We start from the raw sequence: 25,492 nt of genomic DNA on the forward strand, positions 1-25,492 counted from the left end.
CCCATGACCTCATGGGACATCCTGCCCCATCTGCCCAAAGATCTGCGTCGAAAACAGTCATGTGAAGACCCATGGCAGAAATTCAGGACCAGGAGACGGCTTCCTCAAATCGAGGGACAGCCAACGATTCAATTTCTTTTGTGAGGAACTGTACTGAATAGTACTTGGTTCTTCTCTCTGCTTCTGTAAATCACTTTACCTGCAAATAAATTCAAGCATGGAGTGTATGCAATAATCAATGTGGCACTTATACACCTGAGGTGACTGGAGAACATGGTGAGTATTCAATGGATTCTCCATGGAGTGGTTTACCATGAGTAAGGTCAAGTTTTATGCTAAACCATAATCCATTATTAAGGAAGAATAAAAGACCAGTTTTGGTTCATAATTCTGCTTATGAAAACTGTATTCTATCCATAAACACGAAAAAACCATTAGGCTAGGCAGAGAGACAAAAATAGAAAGATTTGAACTGTAATGGGGTTTTCACAAATATTAAAGCAGTCAACTGGAAATTCAACATAGATGCCTAGATTGTTGCTGTTGCTGAGATAATGTAAAATCCAGAAATTTTGTCTATCCTTGCATTTCCTTAATATTGAACCTCCTGATGGAGCACCCTCAATCCTCAATCCAACCACAACAACATAAGAACCACCATGTCAATGCAATCTATACTTATCCTTATAACAGTCAATCTCAGTTCCAGTCATGTATCAGACTCTTTTTTTGCAGCTTCACTGCTTTTGCTGGGAGTTTGTTTCTACATCTTCCACTACTTATGGGTTGGAGGGTGGAGAATAAGTTTCTTCGAACTTCAACTCTCCCATTTGGTTTATTATTTCTGAGTCTATCATCTAATTCAGCGTCACTTCATGGCAAATAATTTGATTAATTATATCTACATTATCCATGGCAGCACATTGAATTTTGTCTTTTCTTCCCTCTCTATGATTGGGAAAATGCTAGAATCCATTATTGAGGATGTAGTAGCAGGAGATTTAGAAAATTACAATTCAATCAGGCAGAGTCAACATGGCTTTATGAAAGGGAAATTGTGTTGGACAAATTTATTAGAGTTCTTTGAGGATGTAACAAGCAGGGTAGATAAAGGGGAACCAGTAGGTGTAGTGTATTTGTATTTCCAAAAGACATTCAATAAGGTGGCAAATAAAAGGTTACTCCACAAGATAAGAGCTCATGGTGTTGGGGGTAATACATTAGCATGGATGGCGGATTGGCTAACTAACAGGAAAGAGAGAGTCAGGATAAGTGGGGCATTTTTCAGGTTGGCAAACTGTAACTAGTGGAGTGCCATCAGTGCTGGGGCCTCAACTATTTACAATCTATATTAATGACTTGGATGAAGGGACTGAGTGTATTGTAGCCAAATTTGTGAATGATACAAAGATAGGTAGGAAGGCAAGTTGTGAGGAGGTTACAAAATGCTTCCAAAGAGATATAGATAGAATCATAGAGGCATACAGCACAGAAACAGGCCCTTCAGCCCATTGTGTCCATGCCGGCCATTAAACACCTATCTATTCTAATCCCATTTTCCAGCACTTGGCCCGTAGCCTTGTATGCTATGGCATTTCTAGTGCTCATCTAAATACTTCTTAAATGTTGTGAGGGTTCCTGCCTCTACCACCCCTTTAGGCAGTGTGTTCCAGATTCCAACAACCCTCTGGGTGAAAAAGCATTTCCTCAAATCCCCTCTAAACCTCCTGCCCCTTACCTTAAATCTGTGCCTCCTGGTTATTGACACCTCTGCCAAGGGAAAAAGTTTCTTCCTACTTACCCTATCTATGCCCCTCATAATTTTGTATACCTCAATCAGGTATAAGATAGGTTAAGGGAGTGGACAAAAATTTGCCACATGGAGTATAATGTGGCAAAACGTGAAGTGGTCCATTTGGCGGGAAGAATAGAAAAGCAGAATATTACTTAAATGGAGAGAGACTGCAGAATACTGCAGTACAGAGGCATCTGGATGTCCTTGTAAATAAATCATAAAAAGTTAGCATGTAGTTACAGCAATTAATTAGGCAGGCAAATAGAATGTTGACCTTTATTGCAAGGATGATGGAGTATAAAAGTGGGGAAGTCTTGCTACAATTGTACAGGGCATTAGTGAGACCACGCCCAGAGTACTGAGTACAGTTTTGGTCTCCTTAAAGAGAGATATAATTACATTGGAAACAGCTCACAGAAGTTTCAGCAGGCTGATTTCTGGGATGAAGGGGTTGTCTTACGATGAAAGGTTGAGCAGGTCGGGTCTATATTGATTGGAGTTTAGAAGAATGAGAGGTGATCTTATTGAAACATATAATACTCTGAGGGGGCTTGACAGGGTAGATGGTGAGAGGATATTTCCCCTTGCGGGGGAATCTAAACTAGAGGGCACTGTTTCAAAATAAGGGGTCTCAATTTTGAGATGGCGATGAGGAGGAATTTCTTCTCTCAGAGGGTTGTTAATCTTTGGAACTCTCTACCCCAGAGAGCAGTGATTGAATATATTGAGGCCTGAGCTAGACAGATTTTTGATCCAAAAGGGAGTCAAGGATTATGAAGGCAGACAGCAAAGTGGAGTTAAAGCCACTATCAGATCAGTTATTAAATGGCAGAGCAGGCTCGAGAGGGCAAATGGCCTACTCTTCCTCGTATTTCTTATGTTCTGTTCTCATGTACCAAGTCTGGGAAACAGCAATGCCAAGCTGTGGAGATAGTTAAAAACTCAGATATACAAGCAGAGAAAGTATCAGTGGTTAATGACCCATCATTACTAGCATTTACAGCTGCTTTCTCTTTTAAAATATAGTAATTCATTTTCTAGATTGAGAATTTCACTTGTAATTTTCTTGGGGGGATGCAGGAAAGAGAAAGAGCCTTGTCCATGTAGGTTATTTCCACAAAGTAAAAACAAACACAGCTGATATCAAACTTGAGGTTTGGCTGAATTCAAATGAAGCATTGGACCACAAATCAGTGTCTAAGTGATAATTCGGAGTCTGCTAATCAGAAAAATCAGTATTTTACAGTGAATCAACTAACAGGAACTTCAGGTTCCTGAGGTTCCTATTATTTATAGTCTTATCTAATTTGTGGCGTATAAATCTCGCTATATTGCTTCATATGTTGCAATATAAAGAGAATACTCTTGTGCCTACGTTTACATCCACTCAGTGCAGCTTTTTGAATACTGTCTTGTTACGTTTTCAAGATCTTGCTGGATATTGGATGGGAAACTGGGTTGGTAGACAATTCTTTCACTTGGAGAACCTAGGTTTCAATCAGTTCTGACTGGTGGGATGAAAAACTCTATTTCTTCTAGCTGCGGAGCTATTTTATCCAAACAGATTTTGAGCAACTTTAACTGAGTGGTCACAAATATGCACTACAAATGTAACATTTGATACTAAACTGGTAGCATTGTCGTTCAGAGGGACAGCAATAATGCTTCTGTTGGTGGTGGCGGATGGGCGGAGGTGGAGGGAGGGGTGGGCAATAAAGGAAAAGGTCACATTTCTGTGCTGTATATTTGTATGGTATAGTAAGGAGTGCTCTTCAGAGGGTAAATTTGAGCCTGGTTGTTGAAACAGAAAAGAAAGCTTTACTCAACATGAAGCAACTCCAGGTCAGGCTCACAGTTTCTAAAATGAAAAAAGTGGTCCATTCTCGAGCATTAACAATATTCATTGTTCTGAGCAGAAATACATTTTCTCCTCTCCCAAAATGAAAACAAAAATGCTCATGCAACACCAAAAATAGTGCAGGACAAGAAAATGTAGAGTGCTAATTATCTGCAGTGATGCTCTGCGAGGGTTTCTTTTCCCTCTCCTCTCAAGTGTCTGTCATTTATTTCCCTGCAGCTTTAGCCATTTCTTCTTTGTATCGCCTCTACTTCAGTTTCTTTCCATGTAGGTTTCTCCTGGTTTTCTGCTTTCTGTTTCCATGACTTATCTCTTTTCTCCCCACTTATGCGGCCCTCCCCGATTTCATCTGACATTCAGAACTAACACTAGCCTGATGAAAAGAAATCCTAAAGTATTAGCAACATCTATCACTTCTTTGCTCTGGCGACACAAGTGGACAGGCAGCTTTTCAAACCTGCCAAGGTACAGAAATGTGATGAAATTTCATAGAATGGGTGCACCAGATTTTGCAATACTATCTATGCATAGTGCAAGTATTACTGTGCATTGCTTGTTTATATAATATGTTTGTTTTCCTTGAAGTCCACAGGGAGCATGTTATGTGATGCCAGGCCAACACTTGACAAAGTTTAAAACCATCTCATATCTGAATTGTACCTATTTCACATGAATTTTGTTGATAACATGCTACACCAATTTGAAATTCCCTTGATGAAGAAAAAAGCATAAATGCAGTCGTTAGAAACTGAACAAGTTTTAAGAGTACCATGAAGTTGAATTTTCAAATATAGCAGTTAATATGAGGGAAAGCTACTACAGGTCTAACTCTAACAGTCTTTCATGCAGATACATTTTTCAAAATATTTTTAACGGCATTGGACCTTAAAATAAACAGGGTCACCGAAGCATTAAATTTAACATTTGCATGCGCTGATCACTGTAGCACAGCTGTGTTTCTGCACTGAAGGAGCAATATTGTATACAATGTAGAAAATGTTTATACATCAAAAGTTTCACGTCACTGAAAAATACTCATACAGTGATAGATGAATTTAGCAAGTAACCTGTGTGCAAATGAGACGACTTGCAAATCATTTGCTTCCTTTGACTATGAATTTTAAAATGTAGCTGTTTGATGGAACTGGATGGTACAGTAATTTAGCACACTGTTCTTTCCCCTCTGGACCTCAGTGAATCAGAGAGGAGATTTCATTCCATCAAGAGTTGTTTGTGGAATGAGTTTGATCAGTCCCAATCCAGTTCCAGTGGGCAAAGGATAATAACACAACATTTTCCATAATTTCAAACATGGCTAGCAGCAGTAACTCAGTGAGGCCAGGAAGACAGTTGGTATGGGAAAGGGATATCAGCAGTGCAACAACAGCAGATGGTCTTTGGAGGCTAGAATCAAGACACATCAGTCTAGAGGTTGAGCATGAATCTAAGTTTCCCTTGACTAAATCATTAAGACAGATTATTTGATCTAAAATAAAAACAGAAAATGCTGGAAATACTCGGTAGGTCAGGTAGCATCTGTGAAGAGAGAAAGACAGTTCATGTTTCAGGTCGATGATCTTTGCTCATCTTTAGTCATTATCTCATTGTAGCCTGTTGCCTTGTTTCCTACATTACAACGACTTTAAAAAGTACTACATTGGCTGTAAAGAGCTTTAGGAAATCCTAAGGTCATGAAATGCACTATATAAAATTCATTCACTATCTTTCATAATTTTGTGTAGGATGACTGGGCGGGGGAAATGTCTACATGTACCCTCATGGTAGAAGAGAACACTCATCTACTTTACCTGCCATTATAATAGGGAAGCTGCATCTGTATTGCCTAGCTATTTACAGAGATTGCTGATCAAGAGTCCTTCAGATTTACCACTCTCAGTTTTAGTTTAATGCACCTATGCAAATTTTGTCATTGTAAACTTTTGCCTCGGAAAGTGCAATAGTAACTGAAATAATTCAACAAGGTCATTGGTCAGACTTGGCCTTGCCAAACTTTGAGTACAATGATTAAGGAAAGAAATAGTATATACGGTCTTTGTGACTTTCAAAATGCACTTGTATTATTAAAAATCGGATTATTTTCTGCAAAATTTAATAGCTAAATGGAGTGCAATTGAACCTTATGATAAATTCTGCTAATGCAAGGTCTCACTCGAACAGTTACCCAAGTTAAAGCTGAAGTTTCATCATGCACTTAGTGGAGTAGTACAAACCCTAATTGGATGAGACTGCTGATAACTCAGTTTCTGAACTGTACAAGTTTGAAATAATGAAGTTTCAGTGAATAGTATAGAGAACAATAAAACATGTAATTTAGTCTTCTCAATAAAATAAATTGCAATCTCATATTCATTGTTTTACTGACTGTAACATTCCAGGTCTCAAAAAGAGAGAAATAAATGTATTTTTCCTGGAGTTGGGCATGGCTCTCGCTATTCAGAGTGTTAGGCCCAATTTTCATAAACTTTATAGTTAGTCATTGTCACATACCCCTAACATTCACATTGGGATTCTCACAATTCTCCCATCTCCTGAGACAATATTGAAATACAATATGCACATATTGTGCATCAGTGATGTTATGATGTTGATAAAGGAAGAGAATATACAGCAATCAATTACAAATAGATCTATGACTGTGACAAGGTAAAGCTTAATTATACTGTTGGTTATTAGGCCGTTGAGGCTCAGATATGCAATATTCCCAACAATCTTATTTGCAGGAAGGAATCACTGAGAAGTTTATAGAAAATAAAAGAGACTAGATTCAAAATTATTTTAATGTCTGAAATACTATTCTAAGTCTCAAAATTGATAAATAAATAGCTCATCACTGAATTTAGTTTCCATGGAGTGGCAATATAGATTAAATTACCAGACACATGTGTTTACAGGACCTCAGTTCAAAACCCTAAAACATGACAAACTCCATGCAAACTCGTCTGCTGTTTTGAAAATAAAACAGTTACAGGCGAAACAGTTACAATGACAATTTTTGATTTACAAGTCATAAATGATGACATATCTAAAAATTACCAAACTTGGCAGCTGTAGGAACAATTCCATGGTGCACACATTGGCCTCAAGAATGACAGTCTGTCATCAAATCAAAACCAAAGCCAAATTCAGACAAAGACCAAACCATTACATCACTCACTATTCACTCCTCAAGCTTAATAGCAAGGTAAAAACTTGACTGAACTCCAAATTTCCATTGCACAGAGGAAAAAACATCTATCCAAATCTGTAAACCTTGGTTTTTGGCTCATTTCTACCACGTGGCCCTGTTCAAGCTTAAATAAACATAGATTTGGAGCCTTGATTTTCTCTGATCCCAAAGGCTTAACATCTGCAAACAGACAGAATTTAAAAAAAAAACTAAAAGCAGATTATGCTTAAAATGGTGTAACTGAATAGTGATCCAAATTGATTAATTTTTATTCTGAGAACAATTTGTGCCAAATTGACATTCTCAATGTTATTTGTTCTGGGTAACAGATATTAGGGTTGCTTAATAATCTCTGTGGTAGGTAACATATTAGGATCACAGATCACAAAGAACTTTTCAATAATAGTCCTCCTTACAAGGCAGAAACCCCTAAATTTCCTTTGCTGATGCCCAATTTCTCTGTTCAAACACATTGTGTGATTATGCCTTTACAACCCACACCCGATTCCCACATATGTACGGATTGTAGAGATGTACATTTCTAAAATCTAGCCCGCATTCTTTGCTTGAGTGGGACCAGATTTGGGTTGCACTATATTGATGTTTACACATTCCCGGAACTAACTTTGAAATATTTGCACATCAGCACTGATCTCATTCAACAGTTGCTCATTATGAAAACTATTAGACACAATAAGCAGCATTTCTCACATGTACAAGGCCACATGTTTCCATACACGGAGCTTGGACTTGAGTCAATTAAGAAAAATGCTCTGACAATTCATTTATTTGCATATGGCTCCAGGCATATCTCTTCAATAATATCTTGCAATTTTAGAATTATTTTATACAGCTTAGATGTTCATGGCATTTGAAAGAATAAAAGTAGAGTTTAAGTAAAAGCACTATTTTCATATTGCCATAGAGTCAGTGAAGAATGCAGACAATAATATACAGATATTAGACAATACATCTTGAATTCTGAATTTCAGGTCAAGGTGACCTCAGCAAGGACTGGGTTTTAGGGATATTAGAAGCTTGTAGAACACTGCACAGTTCAAAAAGGGCATAAGTAAACAAAATTGTCATATTGCATTGAATAGATGAGAATTTTTGGGATCATTTATTGACTGAAGCTACCAGGGAACTTGTGATATAGAAATTGAATGCACTGTGTGCTAATTTTTTATTGTTATCTTTTCATGAAGAAGGTTCAAATTACCAGGAATTTAATGTTTTCACTGAAATCTCTATCCAAGGGATCCATGTTCCTTTTTTTTTACCCAAATGATATTCATTTTTTTGTCTTTCCCAGGAAAAAATATACAGTTACAAGCAGCAATTTCGAATATATGTGAAGAATAACCAACTGTTTCCATATTTAGCTGTGAAAGGAAGAGTGAAAAATGTCTAGCTGCCAACAAGAGGAAAAAGAAACTCATCAATGTAAAAGGACAGTTAAAGGGTTGGGATTATTCAAGAGATGAAGGGGCTATCTTCTATTTGAGAATGAGAGAACAGTAGAGACTTTGTAAGTATTTTGCCTCATATATGGTTATTGAACCTTGAATGCTTTACCACGTATAACCAATATGACTGACCACAATATCGTTTATATATTTGAGAGAGTTTTACCATAGTGTAGATAAATCCATTTGACCAGCTAGCATAGTGACTGCCTGGTGGACCCCAAATTGCCTGTGAGGCCCCTGCTGCTGCACCTACGCATACCCCTAACTTTGTCTCAGGATAACAGCTGGGTGCTGCTTTTAGGTTCAACCACAGCCTTTGCCTATCCATCTGCAGCTAGCTGAGGCAGTCCCCTTCGCTTGTTCTGTCCCTAGTCAGGTGGTTTACCACGTGGCATTCCATATCTCTCCCTTCAGCAGGTAAGACACAAAACATTTATTCTGCACCAGGGGTGTTGCAGACCTACTTCCCAAACACCTGCATTCCCCTGGGGAGTGAACACATGCTTGCAGGATACAGCACCTTTTAAATTCAGTTTGTGAGGTACAAGTTGAGTTTGCCTTTTTCCCAGCTCTTGAGGATGATTGGTCAGCGGCACCTCTCCAATCCCTCAGTTTGTCCTATTCAGCTTTGCTGAATAGTGAAACTCAATCTTAAATGCACACCAATTGCTGCTGTAGATTAACTTCAGTGATGTTTGGACCAAATGCAACATGCCTTTGCCTAAAAGCACCTCTGTCCTCAATTTTTCAAGTCTGGGGAGCACCAGAAATTGCGCAACTCAGCCAGTGATTTCTGCAGCTTCTTGTTGTCTTGATCAGCTTTTCTCTGAAGTCTTCGTCTCCAACCCCCCTTGGTATCTACATCATTAACTATTAAAATATGTACATGAGTAAATAAGCTACCCGTTCTATGGCCAAAATGCTCCAGCCAAGATCTGGTCAGAGGTGATACTTTGGGTATCCAAAGTTCCTAAATGCAAGCAACTTTGCCTTTTATGGAGGTACTATTGAAGTCCATCACTGAAGTGATGTTATTACACTGAAGGTTAAACAAAGAATGAGAGATCTTTGAACAAGCACAAAGTTACAGGCCAATTTTATGTATGTCCTGAAAGAAAGGCAATTCTTGGAAAGCACCAACAGATGCAGTGAACCACAATAGTTGGATTTTCCAAGTAAATTGACATTTAAAATTAGCAGATGGAATTAGCAATGTACGATAGTAAAGGAAACTGTAACTTTTGATTCTGGTTGAAGCCAGCACCTGCAATATTGCACATCAGGAACTACACACTTTGACAGCAAAATCAAGAAACTACAGGTTTCTATCCAATTTGCAAGGGATTTTGTTTTCTATTCACTATGTAGGGGATATTATTTTAAAGTTTTGGTTTGCAACAAGAAAAGTTATCCGATAATGAGAAGCTGACAAGCAAACAGGCTGGCTAGTTGGCTATCAAATCTGTGCATACATCTGTGTGCATGTGACTATTTAAGTACATAAGAACTTAGAGCAGGCGGAGGCCATTTGGCCATTCACATTTGCTTCGCCATTCAATATTATTGCTGATCTTCTACCTCAGCTCCACCTCCTGCAGTATCCCCCTATCCTTCAATTCCCTTAGTACCAAAAACCTATTGACCTTTGTGCTGAATATACTCAGTGACTGTGCATCCACAGCTCTCTGGGGTAGTGAATTCCGAAGATTCATAACCCTTTGAGTGAAGATGTGAATCCAGGATGGTATGTTGCCTCCCTGGTGCCAGGGTCAAGGATGTCACTGAGAGGCTGCAGAGCAGTCTGAGAGGGAAGGGTGAACAGCCTGAGAACAGTTCTGACGAAAGGTCACAGACCTTAAATGTTAACTCTGTTTCTCTCTCCACAGATGCTGCCAGACCTGCTGTGTATTTCCAGCACTTCCTGTTTTTATTTCAGATTTCCAGCATCTGTGGTAGTTTGCTTTTATTATAGTATCAGAAGGTTTAGGTTAGCTATGGAAAAGGACAAGGAACAATCCAGAGTAAAAATAATTAATTGTAGGAAGGCCAATTTCAATAGGGTGAGAATGGATCTGGCCCAGGTAAATTGTAATCAAAGAATGGCGGGCAAAACTGTTAAGCTCATATGAAATGTAAGCAGGAGTAAGCCATTCAGCCCCTGAAGCCTGCTCCGCCATTCAATAAGATCATGGCTGATCTGACTATGGCCTTAATTCCACTTTCCTGCTTGCCGCTCACCCCCATAACCCTTGACTCCCTTGTAGATCAAAAATCTGTCTAGCTCAGCCTTGAATATGCTCAATGACCCAGCCTCCACTGCTCTCTAAGGAAGAGAATTCCAAAGATTAATAACTCAGAGACGAAATTACTCCTCATCTCCATCTTAAATGGGATGCCCTTATTTTTAAACTCAGCCCCCAGTTCTAGATACCCCCACAAGGGCAAACATCCTCTCAGCATCTACCCTGGCAAATCCCCTCATATGTTTCAATATGATCAACTCTCATTCTTCTAAACTCCAATTAGTATAGGCCCAACCTACTCAACCTTTCCTCATAAGACAACCCCTTGATCCCAGGAATCATCCTAGAGAATCCTCTCTGAACTGCTTCCAATGCAAGTATATCCCTCCTTAAGAAACTGCACACAGTACTCTAGGTTTGATCAATGCCCTATAGAGCTGTAGCAAGACTTCCCTACTTTTATACTTTCGCCTTCCATTAAAGTTCAACATTCCATTTGCCTGCCTAATTACTTGCTATACCTGCATGCTAACTTTATGTGATTCATTTACAAGGACACCCACTATACCGCAGCATTCTGTCTCTTTCTGTCAATAATATTATGTTTTCTTATTCTTCTGGCCAAAGTAGACCACCTAACATTTTCCCGCATTATACTCCATCTGCCAAATTTCTGCCCACTCACTTAACCTATCTTAACCTTTGGAGACACTTTGTGTCCTCCTCACAACTTGCTTTCCTACCTATCTTTGTATCATCCACAAATTTAGCTACAATACACTCGGTCCCTTCAACCAAGTCAGTAATATAGATTGTAAATAGTTCAGGCCCCAGCACTAATCCTTGTGGCACTCCACTAGTTACAGTTTACCAACCTGAAAAATGCCCCACTTATCCCAACTCTGTTTCCTGGTAGTTAGCCAATCCTCCATTCATGCTAATACATTACCCCCAACATCATGAGCTCTTATCTTGTGTAGTAACCTTTTATATGCCACCTTATCGAATTCCTTTTGGAAATCCAAATACACTACATCTACTGGTTCCGCTTTATCCACCCTGCTTGTTGCATCCTCAAAGAACTCTAATAAATTTGTCAAACACAATTTCCCTTTCATAAAGTCATGTTGACTCTGCCTGATTGAATTGTAATTTTCTAAATCGCCTGCTACTACATCCTTAATAATGGATTCTAGCATTGTCCCAATGACAGATGTTAGGCTAACTGGCCTATAGTTTCCTGCTTTCTGTCTCATCCTTTCTTGAATAGAGGTGTTATATTTGCAATTTTTCAATCTGCTAAGACCATTCCAGAATCTAGGGAATTTTGAAAGATGACAACCAATGCATCCACCACCTCTGCAACCACTTCTTTTAAGACTCTAGGATGCAGAGGAACAATAGGCTAAATTTAAAAGAGGGGTTAGTTCGGATACAGTCGAGGCACAGTCCCAAGTTGGGAAAAGTTGTACAAACAAAGCCAGATATCCCTGGATGATGAAAGAGAAAGACGAAGCCAAAAAAGGATGCATACGACAGATGTCAGGTTGATCAGACAAGTGGGAACCAGGCTGAATATAGAAAATTCAGAGGGGAAGTGAAAAAAGAGAAGCAAAGTGAAAGTATGAGAAGAGACTGGCAGCTAACATAAAAGGGAATCCAAAATTATCCTATAGGCATAGAAATAGTAAAAGGATGGTGATAGAAGGAGTGAGACAAATTAGGGACCAAAAAGGAGACTTCTGCTTCAATGCAGTGAGCATGGCTGAGGTACTAAGTGAGTACTTTGCATCTATCTTTACCAAGGAAGAAGATGCTGCCAAAGTCATAGTGAAAGAGGAGATAATTGAGGTGCCGGCTGGGCAAAAAATTGATCAAGAGGAGGTATTAGAAAGGATCGCTGTGCTTAAAAGTCGATAAGTCACCAGGACCAGATGGGGTGCATCTGAGAATGCTGATGGAAGTAAGGATGGAAATTGCAGAGGCACTGTTCATAATCTTCCAATCCTCCTGATTTCCATGAAAAGGGTCTGCACTTCCTATATTGTCTCAGAAATGAAATTATTAGAGGCAAATAATGTTTTCAACCATGACAAAAAGTAAGAGGGTACATAATGTATAAAAATATGGTGTATAAAAATGTGGCAAGATTTCAAAGTACACTTGATTGATACATATACATGGATAAATGAATTGGCAGACCATTCATATTCTTACAGTTCACCACTACTTTCTTGTTTCCTGTCACGCTGCCAACTTGGTATCCATGCTGTCACTGTCCCTTTTATACCATGGGCTCTAATTTTTCTGATAAGCTTGTTTATGTAGCACTTTATCAAACACATTTAGGAAGACAAAGTACACATTCTCAACAGCATTACCCTCATCAACCCTATTACCTCATCAAAAAAACCCAATCAAATTAAACATGTATTGCCCTTAATCTGAGTTGGCTTTCCTTAATTAATCCACAATTGTCCAAGTGACTGTTAATTTTGTCCTGGATTAAAGCTTTCCAGCACTGAGGCTAAACTGACTGACCTGTAGTTGCTGGGCTTCTCCTTACACCCTCCTTTGAATAAGGGTACAACAACATTTGCAATTCTCCAGTCCTCTGGCGCCACTCCTGTGGTTTTTGATAAAGGTGTTTGATAAAGTACTACATGCACATGTATCAATCAAATGTATTTTGAAACCTTGCTGCCATATTTTATACACCATACTTTTATACATTATGTACTCACTTTTTGTCATGGTTGAAAACATTATTCGCCCCTAATAATTTCATTTATAAGACTACACAAGAAGTGCACACCGTTTTCCCGGAAACCATGTGATTCCCCCAGAGTTCAGAGTCTCGGAAATCATGTGGTCTCCCCAGGTTGCAGTGATAAGGCAGAATTCTTGGAAATCATGTGGTATCCTTGAGTTTCAGTGATAAGGCAGGATTCCTAGAAACCACATGATCCCAATTCCTGTAAAACACGGGGTCCCTTATCTCTAGAGAAAAAAGAGGTTGTGTAGTGGATAGTACTGCCCTAGGTGTCTGTCACTTTAAGAAACTGATAAGAAAGTGATCACTGCACCTGAGACCAATCAAAAGAACTGGGGAGGGTTGTTCGGTTAGGGGTGTAAACCTCCAAGAAAGGATTAAAAATCCGTATGTAGCAGCCTTTGGCACACAGATTTATTGAAGAAAAGAGGAAAGAAAAAGTAGTAAGAAGAGGCCAGAAGAAGCATCGCTCTGTTTCCAAGCGCTGTGGGAAGTAAAGACCATGTGCGACTTGTAAACTATCGCCTGGTTGTTAAGTATAATTTTGTTACTTAATAAATCCTCCAATTCATTCGATCAAAACTATTGTTTGCAACTGTTTTGTCTTATTCCAAGAACCCAAATAAGGTTCAGAACCACCCAGAACCTTTACAGAACGGTTATTTTTCAGACTGGAGGAGGTATGCAGTGGAGTTCCCCTGGGGTCGGTGTTAGGACTACTTTTTTTTAATTCATTCGTGCGATGTGGGTGTCGTTGGCGAGGCCAGAATTTATTGCCCATCCCTAATTGTCCTTGAGAAGGTGGTGATGAGCTGCCTTCCTGAACTGCTGTAGTCCTTTGGGTGTAGGTACACCCAGAGTGCTTTTCTTGATCTATATTAATGATCTGGACTTGGATATTGAGGGCATAATTTCAAAATCTGCCAATGATACAAAACTTGCAAGTATTGTGAACTGTGAGAACGATAGTGATGGACTTCAAGAGGACATAGAAAGGCTGGTAGAATGGGCAGACACGCAGCAGATGAAATTTAGTGCAGAGACATATGAAGTGATACATTCTGGCAGGAAGAACAAGGAGGGTCAAAAGAATTGTATCCTTTATTTTCGAAAGGAATTGCAGGAACAGAGACCTAGGAGTATATGTGCACAGATCACTAAAGGTGGCAGGGCAGGTTGAGAAAGTGCTGATGGGATCTGGGCTTTTGTGGGTCACTTTATCCAATGTTTTTTGAAAATTCACACAGTACATCCACGAGCTCCCCCTTATCCATCTTACTATTTATGTCCATATAAAAGCTCCAACTGATTTGTCAAACATGATTTCCTTTCATAAATCTTGTTGACTCTGCTTAATCATATCATCATTTAATAAGTGCTCCGTTACCACGTCCCTCATAATAGATTCTAGCATTTCTCCTGCTACAGATTTTAGGATAACTGGCCTGTAGTTCCCATTTTCTCTCTTCATCCTTCTTAAATAGTGGTTTTATGTTTGCTAAATGATTGTGGTTGTTGGAGGTCAATCATCTCAACCCCTGACATCACTGCAGGAGTTCCTCAGGGTAGTGTCCTCGGCCCAACCATCTTCAGTTGCTTCATCAATGACATTCCCTCAAACATAACATCAGAAGCGGGGATATTCACTGATAATTGCACAGTGTTCAGTACTTTTCACACTCCTCGGATAATGAAGCAGTCCATGCCTGCATGCAGAATGACCTGGACATCATTCAGGCTTGGGCTGATAAGTGGCAAGTGACATTCACGTCACACAAGTGCCAGGCACTGACTGTCTCCAACAAGAGAGAATCTAAACATCGCCCCATGACGTTCAACACCATTACCATCACTGAATCTCCCATTATCATCAACATCCTGGGGGTTACCATTGAACAGAAACTGAACTGGACCCGCCATGTAAATACTGTGGCGACATGAGCAGGTCAGAGTCTAGGAATTCTGCAGCATGCAACTCACATCAGACTCCCCAAAGCCATCCACCATCTACAAGGCACAAGTCAGCAGTATGACAGAATGCTCTCCACTTGTCTGGATGAATGTGACTCCAACAACACTCAAGAAACTCCACACCATCTGAGACAAAGCAGCCCACTTGATCAGCACCCCATTCACCACCTTAAACATTCACTCCCTCCATCACCAGTGCACAACGGCAGCAGTGTGTACCATCTGTGTGCACAAGATGCACTGCAGCAACTCACCAAGGCTCCTTCGACTGCACCTTTTACTCCCGTGACCTCCACCACCTGGAAGGACAAGAGCAGAAGATGCATGGGAACACCAACACCTGCAAGCTCCTTTCCATGCCACACACTATCCTGATTTGGAACTACATCTCCATTGCTTCATCTTCCAGGATTTTGACCCAGTGAACTCCCTCCTTAACACCACTGTGGGTGTACCTACACCACACGGTCTGCAACGGTTCAAGAAGTCGGCAGAGCTCCACTCCACCTTCTCAAAGGTAATTATGGATGGACAATAAATGCTGGTCTTGCCAGTGATGCCTACATCCTAAGAACGAATAAAAAAGAAACTCCACTGTGCTATCAGCCCGAGACCGACTCGTATCTCCTTCATTGTCTCGGTATCCATTTTGACGAATTACACATCTATGAAGCACCTAGGGATATTTTTCTACAATAGAAGTGCAATATAAATGCAAGTTATTGTTGAAAACACACCATTGAGCTCAACCTGTGCCACTGAGCCGCTCCTCAATAATCACTATCCATCCTCACAGATAAAACCTGCTTCTTGGGGAACATGTTGGAGGGTCATCTGTGCAATTTTGAATTATCGCTTTCAAAAAGGCAACAAGTGGAAAAGTAGAGAAAAACATCTGGCATATCATTCTAACAACACTGCCAAAACGGCATTATTTTTGCAGAATAACAATGTACAAATGAAGTGATGAAGGACATCAATGCAATTTTTTATATTTTCAAACAAATGGTAGAAGATTTGCTAAAGACTCTTTCAAGAAGACAATACCTCTTTGATATCCTTTAGTTCATTATCCATTTTTAGAAAATTCTGGGCCGTTTTCCCTTCAGTACTAATATATTATCCAGGACACTGGGTTGTCAAATACTGCTGCAATCAAGTACTTCAAATACCATGCCCCAGCTTCTGAGGCCCATTTATGCAGATAATTCTGTTATTAATGAAAATTAACAGTGAAGCTAAAAGGAGGCCAGAGGTTAAAGCTATGCTATAGTAGTACTAATACCCCTGCCAATGCAACTGTTACTAAGATCACATAGAACATTTTCAACCCAAAATTGTCAGTGCCACGACCAAATTGCAGCAAAAGAAGATAGCCTCCTTACACAAATCGCTTCACATACTGCATGGGGGGGAAGCAAATTCTCGAGAAGAAACCATTAAATATATGATTACTTTTTGACCCACAATACAAATGAAAAATCTTGTACCAGGGTCTCGTATAACTTCCATTAAACCAACAGTAATTCAAAGCTCTGCCTATGTGTTTCTCGATTTCAAATTGCATTCCCCCTTCCTCATTATCCATAATTACAATAGTTATCTCAAAGGGGCTGGATTACAAGAGAGGAAGTTATGCTGCAGTTGTGTCGAACCTTGGTCAGACCCAACCTGGAGTATTACATTCAGTTTTAGGCAGCTGGGGCTTAGAGGGTTACATTATGAAGACAGGTTGCATAAACTTGGCTTGCATTCCCCTGAGTATATAGGATTGAGGGGGTGATCTGATTGAGGTGTTTAAAATGTTAAAGGTTTCAAAAGGGTAGGTATAGAGAAACTATTTTGTTTGGTTGGGGAACCACGAACAAAGAGAAATAGTCTTCAAATTAGGAGTTAATCCACTCAGAAGTGAAATTATGCAGAACTTTTTCACACAAAGAGTAGTGGAAATCTGGAATTCTCTCTCCCAAATTCATGTGGATGCTAGAACAATTGGAGCTTTCAAAGATTGACACTGGCAAATATTTGTTAGGCAAGGGGCAAAGGTGGGTCAATGGACTGAGGTACAGATCAGCCAAGATATAACTGATTGACAGAGAAGGTTCAAATGGCTGATTAGGAACAGGAGTAAGCCAACGTTCCTATAATTGTAGGCAGGAATAATAAGTCAAGAATTTTTTAAAACAAAACTAGCCAAGAATTTATACAGTGCAAAACAACACCAACACAACACAAAGCTGTCCTGGCAAAATACAGAAAAAAAAAGTAGAAAGCCAGTTCAAAGTCTGTACAATTCAGAGCTGACATCAAATCTCCACATCATCTGATTATCCACAGAGAGTGATGTGCGCATTGACAGATTCGACCATAATTATAGTATCAGCTGTTCTTTTATAGTTTTTTGAAATAGGATTTGCACTTCCTTTGTCTGTATTCAGTGGTTGGGGTATACTAGAACCTGTTTCCTGAGCTAGTCTAATATCTATTCCCAGACATCCAACAAAGAACACATACACACAAACACACACACAGACACAAAGGTATGCTCATGTATTTTCAATCACTGCACTTTACAAGAACTCAACCTGAAGAGTTATAAAAATTGAATTTTCTTCTTAAAAAAAAGTGAATAATATGCTTCAAAATGGCCAATGGTCAAAAGGCCTGGCCTTGTATTTTCAAAACGGTCTGACAGTCTGGCAAGGACAGAAGGATACATTCCAAAGCTAAGGAGGTGTCAATTATACCCATCCTGAACCCATCAAGAGACATTTTCGAATTGAATGGGCTTTTCTGAAACAAAGAAGGTGTGAATTAGCCACATCCTGGGCCATTGTCCGTCACCACAGGGATGAAGATCTATGTGTCCCAACAGAGGGAAGATGTGAGAGACTTTTAGCTTAAAATGTAGCTCTCTGGAGAGAGAGAAAAAGATCAGGACAAACATCCCCAAAGCCTGTCCAGTTAAGAGCTGGGAGAAATCCAGCAAGGAGGTGCCCTGCTGTGAATTCTACACTTCAACTTGTGCAGAGAACAAGTAATCCCCTGTCTTCAGACTGAAATTTCAATCAACATAGAAATCTATGAACAACCCAGGACTGAAACTTGAAAGAGAAATTGGCCGCCGAGAAGATTCAACAGGTTTACCGTGAATCCTGAAAACTTAACTCACTTCAAACCTTTACCCCCATTACTCTCTATCTATCTCTTCTTCTGTGTATGTGTGTGCAGGTGCGGTTGCGACCATTTCAGGAGAGAATATTTACTCAATAAATAGTTGATCTTCTGTTTTAAACCTACAAGAAAACCTGTTGTTGTCTGTTTATTTGACAAATAAAACTGAGGGATTAAAACCCCAATAACAAAAACACTTGCTGCTGTCAGGTGGGAGTTGAACCGAGGGAACTACCCACATCCCTGATCAGATGGCTGTAACACACACACGAAAAAAAAAACTGTGTATGTGTCACTGTAAAATAATTGGTGACCGTATAATCATCAAAAGTATTAGCACTGTTTATTAACTACAATATACATAGCTGCGAATATCCAAAACTGAATTCAGGGCAGAAAAGACACCAGACGGGATTTTGAGAGTCCCAGAAGTAGGGAAGGAGGCCGGGGGGTGGGGAGCGGGATGAAGTATTGCAACGGGTGGTGGAGGGAGGGGGGGGGGGGGGCGGCAGAGAGGTGACGGGCCCGTCGCCCAACCATCTTCCCAGGGGTGGGATAGGCTAACGACAGCCTTCCCACCCAAAGGCCAATACAGGCCCTTAAGTGGCCAATTAATGGGCAATTAAGGGCCTCTTCTCATCACCACTGGGATCTTACCAGAGACTGGAAGGGGGGGGGGGGCCTCAGCCACGGGGGGAGGATGCCTTGGGGTTCCAAGCTGGGCCTGGGTCCAAGGCCTCTGCAGTACTGGCAGTGGCCACCGTTCCCATGGCACTGCTGAGACACCAGCCCTCCATTTGGCTGGCAGCTCATGGAGGCAGCATCCCCATCTTTAAAGGGACAGAGATTCCACCCCTGAAACTTTGATTCAAAATGACCAGAGGATCGCTCTGGGGTGGGGGAGGTCACGAAAAGGCAGAGGCAGGGTTCCCCCTGCCTTTTCGGCCCGACGCCGGGAGCTCCACCTCCAGCTCAAAATCCAGCCTACTGTCGTTCCCCAACACACCTTACTTTCACCTCTCAGGACCACTTTTATAACTTGTCCAAAACTACTGAGTATCTGCTAAGTATCTGCAATTTTAAATTAAATTCAAAAAATTTTACAAAGTACTAATTTTTAAAATGCAAAAAAGCTCATCCAAGTAAAAGATAGAAATAATATCTGATATACCTGTGTAAACACAAAATTGAATCTCCTTCAGCACCTTTTCAGTAATATTGGCAGAGAAGTCCCCTCCATAAAAATCTCACAGAAAACATAATATAAAAAGTGTCTTCTGTACTAGATTACCCATACATTTCTAAATTCTGTTAAGTTCTCATCAAATACTGAAAAATTTCACTGGCACTTGGAGGCCCATTGGTGCATGTGTTAAGTGTACACATGTAGAGCTCTCCTTTCTTTGAGCAGAGTGACATGAGGTTGGCAATAGACTCAACACTCTGTTCATACCACTCTCATCCTGATATCATTGTCAAACCAGTATTTGCAGGATAAAAGGAAGAGAAAGGCATAGTGAGCTTCTCACCTATCCATTGCACATGAGAAAAGTACTCAAGCTATGCTGCAAGAAAGTCAGGGTTGCTAGGGGAAGGTAGTATTCTGAGGGGAGACAGCAGAGTGACTGCAAAGAAAATTAGCATACAATGGAGTCTCACCCTGAAGTCAGGTTGGGGCATAACTTTTTATGGCACAAGTTTAGAGTTGTTATTTCACATGGATGCCAAACTTGTGGTATACACACACTAAACATAATCCAAAAAACTGACTTTACTAACTGAATGGTTATACTGGATTAAAGAAAACATGTTTTTCCCTTCTTGGGCTTAACTGGAATATTGTTAACGAATTGCTAATCTCACATATTTTAGGATTATGGAAAAACCAAGGAAGAATAAATAATACAAACACTTCACAGATGGTGGAGATTATCTGCACAATAATCCCTGTGATACAAGTCTATCCCAATTTTAAAAATGGATGAGCATTACTCTGGCAAGCTATATACTCAGTTTGTCCTGAAATTCATTTAAGAGCTACATGGAAAAAAAACTCAAAGAGGAGCACCTGACAAAATAAAATCACTTCCTATATCTCTATAGGTTAGACCACTAAAAAAAAAATCAGCTTGCTGCAGGTTTACAGGCAGGTTCATTAAAGAACATACACATAACACTACATTAAGGCAAGAAAAAAAGTGAGAAGCAAAACATTCTTCAATGGTGTTTTTCTCTGTGCAAAGTAAAAGTTAATTTTGTAATTAAATTGTTAATAGCTTAAAATGAGAGTTTAGTAAAATTAGTCATTCTTTGACAAAGATATAGCCCTAAAAATCTTTTCATACTACTTTTGGGAGTTTAAATTTAAAAAAAACTAATTTTCCCATACTTCTTCTAAACTTTCCAAATAAATTAAATTGCCAAATAGGCAGAGTTCAGAGCAACACAGTTCTTTATTTGAAACAAGTGGATCTGCACAAATATCAACAAGTTGGAAAGGAGGAGAAGTAAGTGCTGAGATGTGGTTCCTAACTGGTTTCTTAAAGAGATCAAATATGTACATCGGTATAGCTGGCTCTTCTGCTTTAGTATTTGCCGCACATCTATGACATTTATTGATTGTTTACAGTCTTTTTAAAAAGTAATTGTTTTGATGGAATATTGACTAAATAGTTATTAAAAATGTTGTTAATACTTTTATTTCTGCCTCCATCCCCAATGTCAGACAGGCCATAATGTACACAGTTCTGTCAATCATACATTACCAGATCTATCACATAATTTGCTCCCCCAAGTTTGTAACATCTATATCTGATGAAAACACAAGACCTCAGTAGATGTGAGACACTTGAACTCTCTCCCACCAGTTACGATTCCTGATTTTGGTTTCTGATAGAATAAGAGCTGCTATGTTTTGCACAGGGTTCATGGTGGTGAAGCCGGCACTGTAGTTGAGGATAAGCACAAAGGCATCGATCTACAACCAACTACCAACTGACAAAACTTGCATACTAATGTGCAACTACAAAAATTGTGATTTGCCCACTTAAAAAGAGATATTCAAAGGCTTGTAGGGTAGCATCAGCTAGCAAAACTCTCTCAGAATGACAGCATTCCTGCTCCCACGCCTGCCACTCTGCCAGTGCGCTTGCTGGTACCTATCAGCCAGTCAACCCAGATGGCTGGAGCCCAGGCAGAGATGATACAGTTATGAGGCCAGGCCATCTAGGTCCAGAGCTGTTCAGGGTTGTCCTCCAAGGCCATCTGCAGTCTCCTCAATTGAAGGTCAGCAGCTTTCCACCACTCATGCTGTAGCCACTGGGGTGGCACCGTGTAAAAGCACTGAGAAAGGTTAAGGTACATAGATGGCAGGAACTAACAGGATGCATCAGAGTGATTAGTTTAATTGTGCAAGCATCATTTAATGAGCGAATTTATAAAATTGGATTTGAATGTGCATTTTCTGGCAATTTTATGTTTTGTTTTGTTAACTAATTGAGTACTTTGCATCTGCCTTTACCAAGGAAGATGTTGCCAAAATCATAGTGAAGATAATTGATACAGGATGGGATAAAAATTGATAAATGTAGAGGCATCAGAAAGGCTGGTTTTACTTAAAGTTGATAAGTCACCAGGACTGGATATGATGCATCCTAGAACGCTGAGGGAAGTAAGGGAGGAAATTGCAGAGATACTGGCCATAATCTTCCTAAGATACAGGAGTGGTATTAGAGGACTGAAGAATTGCAAATGTTCCACCCTTGTTCAAAAAAGGGTGTGTGGATAAACCTACAGGCAACTACAGGCCAGTCAGTCAGTCAGTTTACCCACGGTGGTGGGAAAGTTTTTAGAAATGATCACCCGCGACAAAATTAACAGTCGCTTGGACAAGGGTGGATAAATTAAGGAAAGCCAGCACTGATTTGTTAAAGGAAAATCGTGTTTAACTAACTTGGTTGAGTTAGGTGAGGAGGTAACAATGAGGGTTGATGAGGGTAATGCAGTTGATGTGATGCATATGGTCTTCCAAAAGCATTTGATAAAGTGCTTGTCAGTAAAGTTGAAGCCAATGGAATAAAAGGGACAATGGCAGCATGGATACGAAATTGGCTGAGTGACAAGAAACAGAGCAGTGGTGAACAGTTGTCAGACTGGAAGAAGGTATACAGTGGGGTTCTGCAGGGGTCGGTACCAGGACTACTGCTTTTCTTGATCTATATTAAATGAACTAGACTTGGGTGTACAGGGTACCATTTCAAAATTTGCCGATGCCACAAAACTTGGAAGTATTGTGAACTGTGAGAAGGATAGGGATAGACTTCAAGGTGACATAGAAATGCTGGTGGAATGGGAAGACACTTGGCAGGTGAAAGTTAACATAGAAAGTGTGAAGTGATAAATTTTGGTAGGAAAAACAAGGAGAGGCAATATAAAATAAAGGGTAAAATTCTAAAGTGGGTGCAGGAACAAAGAGACCTGAGCATATATGTAAACAAATTGTTGAAGGTGGCAGGGCAGGTTCAGAAAATGGTTAATAAGGCATACAGGATCCTGGACTTTATAAAATAGAATCATGGAGAACAAAAGCAAGGAAGGTATGATGAACTGTTATAAAACAGTAGTTTGGCCTAAAGGCCTGCTCGGGTATACAATTTAAACCCGACCCAGGCCTGACCCGACCACATCTAACCCAAACCCAACCCCGGCCCTAGTCCTTTGGTTTTCTTCCCGCATCCGACCCAACCCGACTCGACTACTGGAAATTAATGACGCTTACTCTTACTTCCCTTTCTCTCCCTGACCAAAAGGCAGCATTGTCACTGTGTCTGACCCGGCCTGACCCGACCCGAGCCCGAATGCCGGACCCGGAAGAACGACCGATCCGACCCACACACGTCGTTGGGTCCCGTCAGGTTCAGTTCAGGTAGCTATGCTCCAGTTTGGCCTCAACTGAATTCTGTCCAATTCTGGGCACTGCATTTTAGCAAGGATGTGAAGGCTTTAGAGAGAGTGCAGGAAAGATTTACCAAAAATGGTTCCAGGGATGAGCGACTTCAGTTGCGTGGATAGCTTGGATAAACTGGGGTCTTCCCACTGGAGAAGAGAAGGTTGAGAGGAGATTTAAGGTGATAGGCAAAAGGAACAATGGCAACATGAGGAAGAACTTTTTTTTAAAAAAAGCAGCGAGTGGTTAGGATCTGAATGCACTGCCTGAGTGAGTGGTGGAGGCAAATTCAATCGTGACTTTCAAAATGGAATTGGCTAAGTACCTGAAGAGAAAAATTTTGCAGGGCTACAGAAAAAGGGCAGGGAAGTGGGACTAGCTAAATTGCTCTTGCAGAAAGCCAACACAGACATGGCAGGCCGAATGGCCTCCTTCTGTGCTGTTACCAATCTATAAAAGAAAGAGTACGATGTGATGGTCAGAGGTATGGGAAAGGTATGGAGTGTGGGATTATTGGTGAATGGGGAGGGGTAGTTCAGGTTACAGGTATCGCTCATGAATAATATGATCAAGCAGAGCCTGGGCAGAAAGGAGCTATCTATATTATGGCCTCTCTTCCTCCCTCTTCTCGCAGCTTGTCCTGCTCTGCATGGCCTCTCTTCGTTCTCCCAGTCATGTTCAATTTTCTAAGGAAGACGTCCATGTCACCCATGTCTGAAAGAACTTCTTTCAGCACAATAATTTTACACATCAATAAAAGTGCTAGAAGACCAGCCAAACCACTCCATGTATTCAAACCAACATGAACAATTGCACAAGCAGCTGGAAGAAATAATCCAGCAACTAACCTGTTAAGAACTTCATGATTCCTTTAAATAGCTCTGGTGGAGCTTCTTCACTTCTTAAAATTAATTTTCATGGGATATGGGCATCGCTGGCAAAGAAGATGGTGATGTGCTACCTTCTTGAACCGCTGCAGTCCATCTGGTGCGGGTACACCCACCGTGCTATTAGGGAGGGAGAACCAGGATTTTGATCCAGCGACAGTGAAGGAACAGCAATATAGTTCCAAGTCAGGATGGTGTGTAGTTTGGAGGGGAACTTGCAGGTGGTGGTGTTCCCAAGTGTCTGTTGCCCTTGTCCTTCTAGGTAGAAGAGGTCGCGGATTTGAAAGCTGTTGTCAAAGGATGTGTGCTGAGTTGCTGCAGTGCAGCTCGTATATGGCACACACTGTGGCCACTGTGCATCGGTGGTGAAGGAAGTGAATATTTAAGATGGTGGATGGCATGCCAATCAAGTGGGCTGCTTTGTCCTGAATGGCGTTGAACTTCCTGAGAGTTGTTGGAGCTACACTCATCCGGACAAGTGCAGAGTATTTCATCACACTCCTGCCTTGTGCCTTGTAGATGGTGGACAGGCTTTTGGGAGTCAGGAGGTGAGTTACTCACTGCAGCTTTCCCAACCTCTGACCCGTTCTTGTCGCCAGAGCATTTACGTGGCTGCTCCAGAGAAGTTTCTGATCAATGGTAACCCCCAGGATGTTGATGGTGGGGGATTCAGTGATGGGAATGCTGTTGAATATCAAGAGGAGATGGTTAGATTGTCTCTTGTTGGAGATGGTCATTGCCTGGCACCTGTGTGGCACAAATGTCACTTGCTACTTTAAAGTTGTGTTTACTTTAATGTAGAGTTCAGCTGCACAACGTCAAGAGGTGTTGGCTGAAGTTCGAAGTTTCAAAATCACAGCAGTGACTTCAAATCAGCGTTGCATATGGACTGCATCATCATCATCATCTCACTGCTCTGCATGCTGCCAGTGGTCGTTGAGTAAACACACACAAAAAGAAGTCTGCACATACATCTTGAATCTCGTTTCCGAGTGTTATGTGGCTGCACAGCATCTAAAAATGGGAACTACATGGACCAAAGTGTCTATCTGAAAGATGAATTGGAGGACTTTTACTTTGGGTAGTTTTAGAACATCTCATTACCTGAGTGGCAGACATATTCCAAGAAGGTTATATAGCTACTGCCTCATTTTGCTTACTAGATCTCATGATTTTATGTGTGGAAA

The 25,492-nt window shown here is 40.5% G+C and overlaps 2 protein-coding genes across 8 annotated transcripts in view; one reads left to right on the plus strand and one right to left on the minus strand.

Moving 5' to 3' along the window:
- Positions 1 to 25,492, minus strand: part of trim66 (tripartite motif containing 66) — a 249,251-nt gene that overhangs the window by 167,533 nt on the left and 56,226 nt on the right. The gene's annotated exons all lie outside the window — the stretch shown is intronic.
- The window catches only part of rpl27a (ribosomal protein L27a), a 327,304-nt gene that overhangs the window by 154,890 nt on the left and 146,922 nt on the right, over positions 1 to 25,492 (plus strand). The window contains exon 1 of one of the 4 annotated variants that reach the window (XM_068046341.1): positions 9,243 to 9,247. The exons of 2 other annotated variants lie outside the window; for them this stretch is intronic. In XM_068046341.1, coding sequence (XP_067902442.1) covers positions 9,246 to 9,247 — 2 coding nt within the window. In that variant the 5' untranslated portion in view covers positions 9,243 to 9,245. Of the gene's footprint in view, positions 1 to 9,242; positions 9,248 to 17,373; positions 17,381 to 25,492 lie in introns of those variants that run through there. One more of the 4 variants, XM_068046342.1, reaches the window with a different exon arrangement.

Source organism: Heterodontus francisci, chromosome 14 (assembly GCF_036365525.1).
Source record: "Heterodontus francisci isolate sHetFra1 chromosome 14, sHetFra1.hap1, whole genome shotgun sequence".
Taxonomy (NCBI): Eukaryota; Metazoa; Chordata; class Chondrichthyes; order Heterodontiformes; family Heterodontidae; genus Heterodontus; species Heterodontus francisci.